The sequence below is a fragment of the Ochotona curzoniae genome, unplaced genomic scaffold, assembly GCF_017591425.1.
Source record: "Ochotona curzoniae isolate NIBS_2020 unplaced genomic scaffold, NIBS_Ocur_1.0 scaffold_4506, whole genome shotgun sequence".
Classification (NCBI taxonomy): domain Eukaryota; kingdom Metazoa; phylum Chordata; class Mammalia; order Lagomorpha; family Ochotonidae; genus Ochotona; species Ochotona curzoniae.
In genome coordinates this window covers 39,464,436-39,478,393 of record NW_024467119.1, presented here as the reverse complement: position 1 = coordinate 39,478,393, position 13,958 = coordinate 39,464,436, and the positions used below count along the sequence as shown (strand labels likewise).

Here is a 13,958-nt window from a genome sequence, read left to right as displayed (position 1 = left end):
CCTATCATTCCTTAAAAAAACAAAAAAGATTTATTTACTTTTATTGGAAAGTCAGATATACAGAGAGGAGGAGAGACAGAGAGGAAGATCTTCCATCAGTTCACTCCCCAAGCGGCTACAATGGCTGGAACTGAGCCAATTCGAAGCCAGGAGCCTCATCCAGGTCTCCCATGTGGGTGCCGGGTCACAAAGTTTTGGGCTGTCCTCCACTGCTTTCCCAGGCCACAAGTAGGGAGCTGGATGGGAAGCTGGGCTGCCAGGGTTAGAACCTGTGCCCATATGGGATCATGGTGCGTTTGAAGGTGAAGACTTTAGCTGCTACTCAATCACGCAAGGCCCTCCCTTTATTCTTTGTTGAATTTATTTCCAACTAAAATATGTAATTGAAATAAAAACAGTATTTCTTAAGATTTATTTATTTTAATTGGGAAGTCATGTTTACAGAGAGAAGTAAATATAGAAAGAAAAATCTTCCATTCATTGGTTCATTCCCCAAGAGGCCACAGCAGCCAAAGCTGAGCTGATCTGAAGTTAGGAGCCAGGAGCCTCCTCCAGGTCTTGGGTGCAGGGTCCCAAGGCTTTGAGCCATCCTCAGCTACCTTCCTAGGCCACAAGCAGGGAGCTGAAAAGGAAGTGGAGCAGCCGGGACATTAACCATTGCCCATATGGGATTACAGTATATACAAGGCATTAACCATTGCCCATATGGGATTACAATATATACAAGGCAAGCTACTGCACCAGGCCCTTAAATATGTAGTTTTAAGAAAATGATGTCGATTTTTGTCTTTCTCTATGATTCATGAAACAACCAAAAAATAAAAGTTTCAAGTACAATGACAACGGTTTTATAGCCATAAAGTATTACATGTGATGTTCCCAGGAACATAGGGAATTAAGAAACTTCCTGCTTTCCACTCTTTTAAAGAAAATATTTAAAAATTAGTCTCTTCAGAATGGAGATGAGGCTGCGTAGGAGATGCTGGTGGCTTGCTTAACCCTTCCTGCCTGTTCATGCTGTCCTTGCCTACGTGGGGTGAAAGGGAGACTTGGAGAACCGTGAGAACGGGGGAGGCTACCCAACCCTGTCTGGTTAACAGTCAGTCCCTTGGAAATCCCAGGGCTGCTGTTTGGCTTGTGGAAACCACGCAGGCATCACAGGCAACACTGAAGGTCACAAGCATAGATTCACCAAGTTTGTTAATTGATAGGAAAAAGGAATCTGATTTACTGTAGTTGGTTATGCTTACAGTCTGTTGGAATTATAATTAGACAAAAGAGTTCTAGTCAGATAAGAAGGCAATGACTGTTGAACTGTTTTCAAATACAGGAGCCACAGCTGCGGCCCGCAAGGAGGTGATCAGGAACAAGATCCGTGCCATCGGCAAGATGGCCCGCGTGTTCTCTGTCCTCAGGTGGGACCTTCTTCCTTTTCTTGTATTTTCAATGGCATGAGATGTCAACATGGTAAAAATCTGCTGGTGTGATTATCTAAATTTTGATTAAAATATTGGCTTTTCTTCTGTTATTGCTTTTTAGTTGAATTACCTATTCCTCACTACTTTAGTTAGCATGCTCTCTGCAAAAGGGATTCTGTAAAGGATGCATCTGCAAGTGGATCACATTGTATTTTATGCTTCTATTTACCGCTAGATTTTGAGGCACTGATTTTACAATCAGTTGAACATTTCATGAAACATGAAAAGGCTACTGTAATCTCTTTTCATTCTGTGAGGTAAAAGACGCATTTATCAGGTACATTTTTACAAGTTTTCAGGGAAATAAGCTTCGACCATAAAGCCATTCATGTGTATCTATATTATCTTAATAAATCATTGAAAATAAGTTACTTAATGTTTTTGTTCTTCTATGATAATGTGTTTTTTAAGTGATAGAAATCATGCTGTTGAGCATGGATTTAGGAAACAGCTGTTTTTCTTAAAGGAAATTCACTGTACTTAAATTCAATGACTGATTGCTGCATAATGCACAGTAACTGAGTCTGTCCACAAGTTATTTTCAAATATCGTATGTGTATGTAGAAGGAGTTTTCAGCCAGATCACAATAAGATACACTAGTGAGGGTAAATGGGAACATGGCTGTATATTGGATAATTTCATGATTGCATTTTGCTGGATTTTTTTGGAGGGGGGGGGCTCCATTCTTTGTCATGGAGGAGCCACATTGGGCCTTTTGATTTTTCTTGCTATTTTTACCTACTCTTTAAGAATTACTGAGAGTAGCACAGTGACTTGATGTCAGAAGCAGGGAAGCCATGAGAAGAAAGATGAAAAGGTATCACCATCCTTCCTCAAAGGCACCAAATCAGAGTCCGTCATAACTCTGTGGTCACCAGTACAACACAGAAAGTCATGGCGAGACTAAAAATGGAACACCAGTGCTTCCTGCAGATTAATGCATGAGGCTGCCTTGATAAGACTCTCATTTATGCTGTTAATAATAAGACTTAAAGCACTAGTTAGGTACCAGGAAGAAAACACATTGTATGTAATAGCAAGTGGGAGATAGGACCATTATTTTAGTCTATGATCAGCAAACAGCTTTCTGAGCAGTTGCATTCAAGCAAGTGTGGATGACCTTCATGAAGAAACAGGGTAAGAGTTCAAGTCAAAGGCAGTAGCAAGTGTAGCGATCTGGAAGTAAAAACAAGCAAGAATTTTGAGGAGCTGCAAGGAGGCATCTGAGATTACCAGTGTCCTGTGAGGTGATGCTCAGCTGATCTATGCACAGCGCCTCATCCTAGGAAGAAATGCTTATTTGAAAGCTGGGAGCCTAGCTCTTCGGCTAGGACTTCCGTGTGGATGACAGAATCCCAACAGTGCAAGCCATCACTGCTACCTGGGGTGAAGTCAAGCCCCGCAAGTCAGCAGCAAAGCCAGATAGTCTAAAAACTAAGTTAAATGCCTGCCTCCTGAGAAGCCTTTCCTAAGAAAAAAAAGGAAAGAAAAGAAAAAGGTTTTAGTGAGATTTTAAGCAACCTGAAGGCAGAAGTAGGAATGCTCTGGCATTGTGTATCTTAAAATTGGTAGATTCTGTCACTTCCCTGCTAATTGACACGTTATTTGCGGAAGAAATGTGGACTATTAAAACGCACAATAGTGAAAGGTTGCACATTATTGTGTTTCAGTAACAAAAGCTACTGTAATATGAGACATCTTCAGAAGCTCCATGGGAAAAAATGTTTGTTTTCATGAATTTTTTTGAAGCACTCTGGTATGCAAAATACAGAGGGATCATCTCCAGTGAGAAGTTAAGCTGAGAAATGACTGAGCATTAAGTGTGTATCATGAACTCAATGAGGCAGTTCTGATGCTGAGTGGGAATGGCAGGCATGGAGATGAGAGACTAGTAAAAGACAACAGAGTGTAGACTAAAGATGTAAAGATTCTGTGCCATGGCATCAGATAGGAAAGAGCCCTTGTGTTTTCCTTAAATGGGATGTTGACAAAGAGATTGCTACTAAAGTAAGCCATGGAAGTTGGCCCAATTCTTCATAGGTAGAAAATACTGGTGAAGACATTCCTGTTAATAGAGAAATCAGCAAGAGCAATGTGAGTGGTATTCTTTTGTGAGGTACTTTTTAAATACTAGACTCTGTGGCCCTTTTAGCTTAAGAAATCATTAGTAGTTAGAATTTTCATGTTCTGAGTTACAGATTCTGAAAATAGTACTGTTTTGGGGAAAGAATTCAGAAATCCTGGTTTGGTCATGCCATATATTTTTCATTAAAATGTGGATTGTTACACATATTAAATACTACATTTTTATAAATGCATTAGAAATATTTCCCTGTTATGTAAGAACACAGTATCTGTTATGTAGAAAAATACTAGCTGCTTAATAAATGTAATTGAAAGAGTTATGTACTTAAAATGGTTGCAAACAATTCTCATAATGAATAATAAAATAGTTTGATATTCACAGATCAGTGAGGAAGTGGCTGAAAAAGAAAAGCTGGGATATTTTGTCATTGGCTTTTTAAGCTTGTTGCCATTATTTTGTCCATTTATTATGTAATATCATAACTCCTTAAAAATCTCCTGGTTCCCTGCCCGATGGCTCTTCTGTTGATCTGTTTGTTGTTTCCCACATGCTGCCTGGTTTCCCTCCCAGGTCTAGTCAGCTCTACTTCTTTCTGCTGTGCCGTGGTGAGAACCTTAGAGCTGCACTCCCCACAGCTGTCTCTTAGTCTACTGATGGATATACCGGAAAACATAAAGAAGATACTTTGTGTCCTGACATTTGATTCCATGATCAGAAAAGTTTGTGTGTGTGTGCACGCGCTCAATAATTAGCAGAGAATGTAGTTGCACAGTTATATAATGTAAATTTTATCATAGCCATTGGCATTACCTCTTTCTGAATACCTAGGATATGCTGGATGAGCAGAAACCAATTCTGAGAGCCAGCATATAGAGAAATATGGTGGTTATGTACCTTTTTCTCCTTTTAGTCATTTACTTGTTACCAAATTAAACGTTTATCTTCCACCCCTCCCCTCCTGCCTTTGTGCTTTACAGAGAAGAGAGTGAGAGTGTGCTGACGCTGAAAGGCCTGACCCCGACCGGCATGCTCCCCAGCGGCGTGCTGTCCGGAGGGAAGCAGACCCTACAAAGCGGTAAGCAAGCCCAGACGTTGACTGTTCATCCAGAGCTCCCTAATCAGCCCATCACCAGAACCCCGGCTTGCTCACTTCTCGATCTTCAGTTTTCCATGGCTCCAAGAAGGGCTGAAACCCTGATCAGTTTGTTGAGTCCTGTTCCCTCATTCACTGTGGGGTGCCCTCCTCTCCACTCCCCTCATCCAGGTATTAACCCACACGTGCCAACTGAGGCATCTGACAACTGCCTTAGGTTACAACCATGCAGGATTAGATTGGACTTCTTTGACCCAATCAGTTGCTGAAATTTTCTAATTACATTTGCAATAAAAGTGCAGGCAACATGTTTAAGTAAACATACACAGAGAGATTAGTTTGCATCCATGTCTAGATTTTAGTGGAAAATGGGAGAAATATAAGAAAAATATAGTCTTGTTACCCAGCTAAATAAAAATTAGAAGTCATAGATCTTTTCCTCTGTTTATTCAAAATATGAGAAGAGACTGAATAGAACTACACTGCTAGTTAGAAAATGCTGGATTACATATCCTTAAAGGTAGAAATTTTTTAAAGTGTTTGAATTTTAAAACCAGTGCTCTACAACACAACATCGTGTGGTAATACAAGTTTCTATATCTTTATAGACGACACTGTCAACAGATGACTTCAGCATTGGAATTATAGCAGATAAACTGGGAAACTGAAATTTTAACTTTTTTTCTTATTTAATTCAATCTAACTTAAAAAGCCACATCTGTCTAATAGCTACTTTGTCACACAGCACATTTCTGCATATTCTTTCATTTTTATTATTTTGCTTTTTTATCCATTTTATACCAATACCATAATTTTAACAAGACCATGTGGAAAGTTTGTCATTACATTATATCTTAAAAATTTAGAGCAAAAATAAGTACATTATAATGGTTCCAAAGCAAATTTCAGCCTCTAGCTAATTCCCCTGTATCTTTCTCCAAAGCTTTCCTATTTCCTTTTCTATCTCCTGCCTTCAATTTGGAAGAGTCATACGTTCTCCAGATATCATGGTATGCACATACTTAGTTTCCATCAGGAGTGGACGTCAACTTCAAGAACATGAAATTTACTCCTGGGTGATCAATACTAGCAGCACTACATTAGGCATAGATGTCTGTATTTTCACATGAATTGGTTCCAAAACCGGTGACTTAAGAGTTTTGAAGAGATGATAAGAACTCTTAGTTCAAAGCAGGAAAATACATATTATTGAAGTTAGGTTCCACTTTAAATTTCTAGTTAGAAGTCATCTTAATGACTTTTTATATAAACGCAAAAGTTTTCCCACCAAAGTAGACAAACTCATAAAAACATTATCTTAAATGGATCAGTCCTACAGTTACAAAATACATGTGTGTCCCATTGACTGAAATCTACAGTTGCTGATAAGCTTTTAAGGCATAGCAAGTGTGCTTTCAGAAACTGTTCACTTCCATAGTACTTCCATGTTTCTAATATGGCCGTAACGCTGTGATTCCAGATCATTTACTTATGAAGTTACATTCTTACAGTCCTTTGTTTCATTTTCAGACATTTTCCTGTGTTTAGGTTGCTCAGGTTTTCTTTGCCTTTGTAAGGCCATTGGTCTGTGGTATTCTGTGTTGAAAACTGTCTCATACACACACCTACATACATGATGCATGACTTGGACTCTCACTTGCCCTGGGAATTCAAAAACTTAGTCTTTATTGTAAACCACATATTTAATGAAACTCAAAAACCCATTCCATTTGTATCAAAGGGGAAACTACTTAGAGAAGTGTTCCTTAGAACAGAAACCATTGTGCACTTTGATCATAGTGAATCTGGAATATACTGTAAGTACATTAGTTCATATTGAACAGTTGCTGGACTTCAAAAACCTTAAATTGTAAATAAAATGTAAATTTAAGTGATAACATTTTACTGTTAGACATTTTAAATTTACAGAGAAGCTGTACATTTTAACAATTAATTGGTGAAATAACAACGAGCTTTAATGGCATAGGAAGATACACACAGCCATGTAGCAAACATGCAGATCCCCACCTTGTTATAGACAAAAATAGCTGATAAGGCAATAGGCTTTTAAAATTCTGACTCTGAACTGTGCTATTTCAGTATATCTGCATGAAACTTCATACATGAATATTGAGATTCCATTCCACTTTTAGGTCGACAATACTACTAGAACTATTGTCACTACTGCTAGGTTACCCACTTGATTTGTAATATTTCAAGATTTTCATTTCCCAAATTGATATTCCACTAATGAAACCAAAACCAATGTTCATTGGGATTGCTGGCCAAAGAAGTCTCAATAATTATCATTCCTTTGCTATTTTCTTTTTCCTGTAACCTTCTGGTACATTCCTGCTCCACTGAACACAGCTCCATTGTTTGTCATTAAAGTGTCCCATGCATTATTAACTTAGATACATGAAGTTTATTCTTTCTTTAAATTTACATGCCCCTGCTTTTCCATCACATTAGGAAAAGGGTATTATTTAATGTTAAGTAGTATGAATTATCCCACTGACACTATGGCATCAGCTAAAGTTTCATTATTTGGTCTGACATTTTGAAATTGTAAATCAGCAAGCACAGTGAAGGTGTTCCAGGCCTCTGTGTGAGTCACAAGCATTTTTAGATTCACCCAATCCCATATTAATTCACTCCAAGTAGTAAAAGAAAACTTTCCTGAACGTTTTTCCTTGAGGGTTATTCGTTTTGTCATTTGCTTCGTGAGCAGAAACCAAGGCAGTTCACTCAAATAGGTGTGTCTGGTTCATAACTAGAACTTGTTTTTTTCTGTGCTTTTTTTTTTCTTTCTTTTGAGCATTTCTGTTTCGTTGTCTGTGCCCGAATTCAGCACTTTAGGAACATTAATCCTGTTAGCTCCTTTGATCGTCACTGATTTGTTCTTAGAGTTTAAAAAAAAATCCTCTGCTCATTTTTTCTCATTCATTTTGCACCCCCTTTCTTCTCTTCAGCTACTGTTGAGGCTATTGAGGCTGATGAAGGTAAATTGGCCAGTCCCCTTTCTGTTGTACCTACAACAGATAAGGGCTCTGCTGGGTGTATTCATTTTTTGCTGTAGCTTGTACAGAGTGTGTGGGTGTTGGGCTAACAGTTGTGGCTCAGTATTAACCCAAACGTTCTTGCTTTAAAGGGGAAAATGTCCTTCTATGGTTTGTTTGTTCGTTTTTTTCCCTTAAAGCTATGTTTGACTTGTCTACAATGAACCTAGCACAATCACAGAAAACCAAAGGATTATATATCTTTAATCATGTGGGTTGGGGTTATGGCAGCTGTTTTGACAATTAACACAGAAAACTGTAGTCTGAGCTGAACCATGTTCCTCCCTCAAATGACTTTCAGGTAGTTTTATTATAATAAAGAATAGCTTTATTAATGCAAGCCTTCAGAATTTTGGAGTAAATAAAAATGTTCACTTGAATAGTGCTTTGTTGTAGTTCAGCATTATTTAATAGCTCTAAAAATATTTCAACATGAAACAGTGGGGTATGAGATAATTCTGCTGGCCTTATCTGCTTTACTTTAGTCTCCTGATAGTCGTGGGACAGTTAGCATCAGCAGAACACTGTGAGGCGTTTAAAGGTACTGTGTGACTGGGAAGTCGCCCCTAATGAGAACTAGTACGAAGGAATCACTCAGCCGGCTAACATTGACTGAGTGACTTGCACAGGCACCGTGCTAGGAGCTGCAGGGGAAATTAAGTGTACATCTCAAACTGTGCCCCAGCACTGCTCAAGAATGACAGGTGACCCATTTGAACTGCCTTTTAATTGAGTGCTTCCTAAATATATGATTATGAGAGAACTGTATATCAGAATAGTTTGTAATATTGTATATAAATATATATTATATTCTCTGGAAATTTTTAAAAAGTAAAATTTGAAGTTCCCCTTTAAAACAAAATTCTTCAGTTGTATTTTGTTCTTGCAAGATCACTTTGTTTTTCCAAAAATTGTGTGTGTGTATATATATATATATATATATGGTCCTTTGGTATGGTGTAAAAAGTGCCACTTTTCTTTCAATCTGTACAAGATTTGAATATGATAGGGGAAATGATAGCACTGTAAGAGAAAATACAACTGCTTCCTAAATAGCAGTGAGCAAACTGCTATTTATGTGGGAATTCTCTATTCCTCTTGGCAAATTCTAATCTGCAGTGTGCATTCTTGTTGATAGTCTGGCTGTTTTCTGTGGTTCCTGTGACTCTGTGTTGTGTTAAGTAGACTACCAATGTAAATTGCTAATACCCATTGTCTGACCAGCAACTACAGCAGAGCACATTCTTCCATACCTGAATGGACAAAAAATGATGGAAATGGAGCCCCAGCCCAATTTTAGTTAAGGTTTTAATGTCTGTGTTCCCACCCTATTGGCTTCTTAATGCCTAGAGCCTTCACATTTTAATGAGTAAGATTATTCTATAAATTATAATGATGACAAACTTTTTGTATTTATTATGATGGTGAAATAATATTCACAGTGGTTTAGAAAAAGAGTAGTTCCGCTTTGTGTATTACTTTGCCCCTCAAAATGACTGAGTTACTTTTCAGGGTGGGTGCTCATTGGATAGCTCTATTAATTTTGCAATTTATTACCAAATTAGAGAAGAATTAAGAAGCTTTGCTTTGGGCCTTGGTCTTTTCCCATTTCCCCATCCTTTTTCTTTCACAATTGACTAATCACCATTATGCTAACCTTCAAAGTTCAGGGGGGTAACAAACTATTTCTCACCATTTAATGAATTTTGGAGTAACTGTTACATCTTGTAAGAATCTCTCCCAGACCAGCAGGAAACACTGCATATCGTGAAGGAGTAGCTGGCAAAATTTCAGCTTGAAGCTCCTTTTACTTTCCTCATCCCAAAATAAGTGGGGAGGAAAAACTCACTGTGAAATGACCTTAACTAGCCGTGGAGATGCAGCCCAGTTCAGCATGGTGATTGGCCCTTAACACCTACCTTGCACTTCACAGGGAATAAAGCAAACTGATGTCATTGGTTCCAGAGTTCTATCCTTTAGTTTCAGCTCACCAGTCAATGCACCCAGCTGCAGAAGTCAGTATGTGTTTTTGTATAAAAGCTTGATCCATCTTTGGAGCACACCAAGAATTACTTGAAGAGAACACTGCTCCTGCTTTGAAAATTTCATGTTCTAAAAATCAGTGGGACCAATCTAATTCTTTCTGCTGAAAATTATGAAAGAGGTTTTTCTCTTGTGCTAGAACCATCACGCTAATTGTCTAAGAATGAATTTTTGTTTGGTATCGGTAGTCATGGAGACCAGATGAACATCAGTTTGACTTGTTCGCTGCTGAAGGGCAAACAACGCTTCTCTAGCTGGTGATCTGATCTTTATTTTTCTGAGTACCTCTTTCCTTTTCACCTACTCCACATGCCTTCTCCATGGAGCTGGGAGGCAGGAGTTGATGGTTTCATTTTCTCATGTCACCATCAAGTTGTTTGTTGGGGGGGGGGGTCTTTCTGGGATTGTGAGATGACTTGGAAATGCCCAAGTTTATTCCTTTCCTTGCTACTCGTATCCCTTTAGTAGATTTTTAGCTAGAGCAGATATGGTGGTCCTACTGATTTTGCCATTATTAGTTCAACAGAAGGGCAAAAACAGGGATACACAGTGATCTGTCCAGGTCAGGGCACATGATACAGCAGTCATGCTAATAACTTATGTGACCAGTCTGAGCCACCCCTGAAGGCCTGTCCCTGGAAGTGACTTCTGTCTTTACATATCCACTTGGGATTTCTTTGATTTAAACTTTTACAAAGACAAGAGAAATGTTTACTTACATCTTGTTAAGTTGAAGAGGACATTTTGGTTGGCAAGAGACATTGGCTGTTTTCAAACCTTTTGGTTACCTCCGAGTATGGTAAGGAGTCCGTTGTGTTGTGTTCAGGTCCCGTCACTTTGTTCTTCACTAAAGGATTCCCCCTCACTGCGAAATCTCTAACATCAACCAGTGCGACAGTTCATCCTTTGTGTTCCTCTGACTAACCCTGTTTTTCTTTTTTAATGGTTTTCTGTTTAGCTATCAAAGGATTTTCACCACAACATAAGATCACTAGCTTCGAGGAGGCCAAGGGCTTAGACCGAATTAACGAGAGGATGCCGCCTCGAAGAGATGCCATGCCCTCCGACGCCAACCTTAACTCCATCAACAAGGCTCTCGCCTCAGAGACTAACGGCACGGACAGCAATGGCAGTAATAGCAGCAATATCCAGTGACCACTTCCTCTTCTTCTTCTTCTTCTTCTTCTTTTTTTTTTTTTTTTTTTTTGAGCTGCAGGGCATAATGGGGATGGCTGCGAATCTGCAGTTGGATGTTCTTGCCTCTGACGGTTGCTTATTTGCTCTGGGGGCCAGGAATTGGATTCAGTTTACACTATCATTGAGAAAGAGGGAGAGAGATAAATAACTATATTTTAGTGGGGGTGGTGGTGAACACCTCTTTTGGGTATGCCTTTTAAAAATGCTTCTAGAGAAAAAATTTTACAAAGAAAGCTAATGCTAGTATATACTGCAATGTTAGGGGAATGAACGTTTTCCTACTGCATTGGGGATTCTAGATAGGTTAATGAAAGGCCTTTTATTCTGTTACTGGACATGACAACTTTGTCTAATTTCTTACTCTATTGTACGTTTACAGTCGCAGCACTAAAAATGGATGACATCAAACATTTTTAACAAAACGATGTACAAACTAAATAAGGACTATTTATTGATAATGTTTTGCTACTCTTGTCAGACAATGGCTATAAACTGAATTAGGCAGTCTTAACAAAAAAAAAAAAAAACAGAAAAAGAAAAAAAAAATAAAAAGGATGTTGCAAATGTGTTAAAATGCCAAAAAGGACAGTTTAATTTTGTGCAGATAAGCTTACCTCAGGTTCCTTTAGTGTGCTTGGATGCCCTTCTTTCCAGAGAACACTTCTCTTATTAATTTGGCAATGAATATCTTTTTTCTCTAAGTTTAAAAAAAAAAAACTGGAATCATTACATCTATCTTTTTTTTTTTTTTTTTGCTGTTTATACTAGGGGTTTTGTTGATAAATCAAGTCTTGGTTGTGGCTTGCTGAATTAAATATTTATGAGTGGTGCATTTTTAAGTATAGTGAACAAGACACCATATTAAGTACAGTGATAAAGCATCTATATTCTGTAAAAAACAAAAAACAAAAAAATCTGCCTATGCATGTTTTTTAAGAAAAAAAAATGGCTGTATCGGCCTGTATGGGACTGCAATGCGCTTAGTGGTCTGACGTATACTGGAAGTGTATGTATACTGGCGTACTTTATATTCTCTAAAATGCTTAATGCCTTTGAAATTTTGTAATCAAAAAAGCTTTGAAAAAAATCAAAAGGGGAGAGTATTCTTAAAAGTTTTTAACATAAGCTTGTCAGTGCACACATAGACGGTTAGCATGTTTAGCAAACCTTGTGAAATTTAACTAAGTTTGTAGTTACATGTGAAGCTCTAAATGCATGGTAACTGTTAATGTCATAACGGTTTAGTTATTTTGTTCTGTTCTGTCATGTGCCACTAAATATGTACTTTTTTCACTTTTTTCCCTTTGTATATCAGTTACGGGTTACAACTGGTTCATTCTGAAAACAACCACAGCAAAAGTCCACTCATATTTTTTAACAATTGTATAAGTGCCCAAGTAATTCACTACAGCCTAAAGCCTTGCCTTTGTAATTTGACTTCTGAAATGTTGGCAATCAAAGCATGCACTTGTAACAATGACAAAGAAAAAGCATTTTATATCACTACTCAATAAAATGTGCATGAACTTAAAGAACTCTCATCCTTTCACTGAGTCTGCTGAAGGGATTACGGGCACATCCACCATGGCGTCCCTCGGTGCTGGCCCACCACCACACGCCGCACGTTTACTGGACAGGCCTCTTTCTAAGGGCCTCATGAGCTGAGGTGTGGTGCCTACTTCTGCTGTAAGAATCCTGGTGGATTAGTGTCTCAAACCATATGCGAGAGATCTATTTTAAAGAGCCAATGCCATCTCTGGCTCCCTTAAATGGGAGAACCAGTTAAGAAACCAGAGCATTCATTTTATTGGAAAAAAAAATTGTTATCAGGTTGTTTCAGTTGTATTGGACACCCTATCTGCCAGAGCAAAAAGAACGAGGCTACTAAGTGCATTTCATCACAGAAGAGAGTTGCATTTGTACAGATACAAAATTTGTATAGCTGTGCTTCAGCTTATATCTAATCACCTGAAGATTTAGGATACACCAAATCTCAATATGTTTCTGACATTGTTCATTTTTAGTGCACTTTGTTTTCTGTAATAAAGTAAGCCTGTTATATTAAGTAATAAGAATATGGCAATTAGTGGCATAGTGTACCAACACAAAGATGTCCTAGATATATTCTCTGATAAAGACTATCCCACGTTTATTTTAATGGCTCCAAGCATTTTCTTTCCTGTGGAATTTTTCCGTCCTAAAAACAGATAATATCCACAGAAAATATTTAGATGCAACTTACTAGAACGATGTGAAAGAAATAATAATTCTGGTACCGAGGTGTTTCTTTTCTTTCTTATAACTGCAGAGAAAATATCCTGACAAAAAAAAAATCATTTTTTTTGGATTCCTTTCTTTTACAAATTGTGCTGAGGCAACTATGGCATAGAAATAAACATTTGACATTAAAATCGGCAGTTGATGTGAGTATTGCTTGGTCTTTTTGGTCAGTGTGTAGGAGAATAATAGCCTGTGTTTTTGCATAAAAATTTGGTCTGTCAAAGAAATTGATTATTGAAGGGCTGATGCTTCCAGCTCATCAGCTGTACCCTCAGGTTTGTGTCACTCACTTTTGTAGAAACTGCAGAGTTGCTTTTGCTTCGGCCAGTTAAGCTCTGACTGCACACACACATGAACACATGTGCACACACAGAAACAATGTGCTGTCCACAGCCTTCTTTGCCCACCTGCAGAGTGCCCTATCTGTCATGGAGTTCAAACTCAGCACCCAGTTTTCCATCTGGCTCTTCAAGGATTAAAAACTGGATTAGACTGGTGCTGGATCAGCCATTTTTCTTCTCTGCAGTAGCTACTATTGCTGTTCTTCATAGAGTTCTTTTTGTAGATAAAAGATAAAACCATCTAAATCAAAATTTGCATGGTGAGGAAAATGAAAGGACAAAGATGAGGAATGGCCCTGCCCATCTGCTAATTCTAAAATAAGGTTTACTAGGAAGCAATATGCTGTTATAGTAATGGCAGCCTCGTATGTGTTGTGTTT

At 38.2% G+C, this 13,958-nt stretch overlaps 1 protein-coding gene across 5 annotated transcripts in view; it reads left to right on the top strand.

Moving 5' to 3' along the window:
* The window catches only part of PPP3CA (protein phosphatase 3 catalytic subunit alpha), a 285,139-nt gene extending 271,765 nt beyond the window's left edge, over positions 1–13,374 (top strand). For 2 of the 5 annotated variants that reach the window (XM_040966709.1, XM_040966706.1), the window contains 4 exons: positions 1,331–1,415; positions 4,543–4,640; positions 7,631–7,660; positions 10,719–13,374. In XM_040966709.1, coding sequence (XP_040822643.1) covers positions 1,331–1,415; positions 4,543–4,640; positions 7,631–7,660; positions 10,719–10,915 — 410 coding nt within the window. In that variant the 3' untranslated portion in view covers positions 10,916–13,374. Of the gene's footprint in view, positions 1–1,330; positions 1,416–4,542; positions 6,742–7,630; positions 7,661–10,718 lie in introns of those variants that run through there. The other 3 variants (XM_040966707.1, XM_040966708.1, XM_040966705.1) reach the window with 2 other exon arrangements.
* The last annotated feature ends 584 nt before the right edge of the window (positions 13,375–13,958 follow it).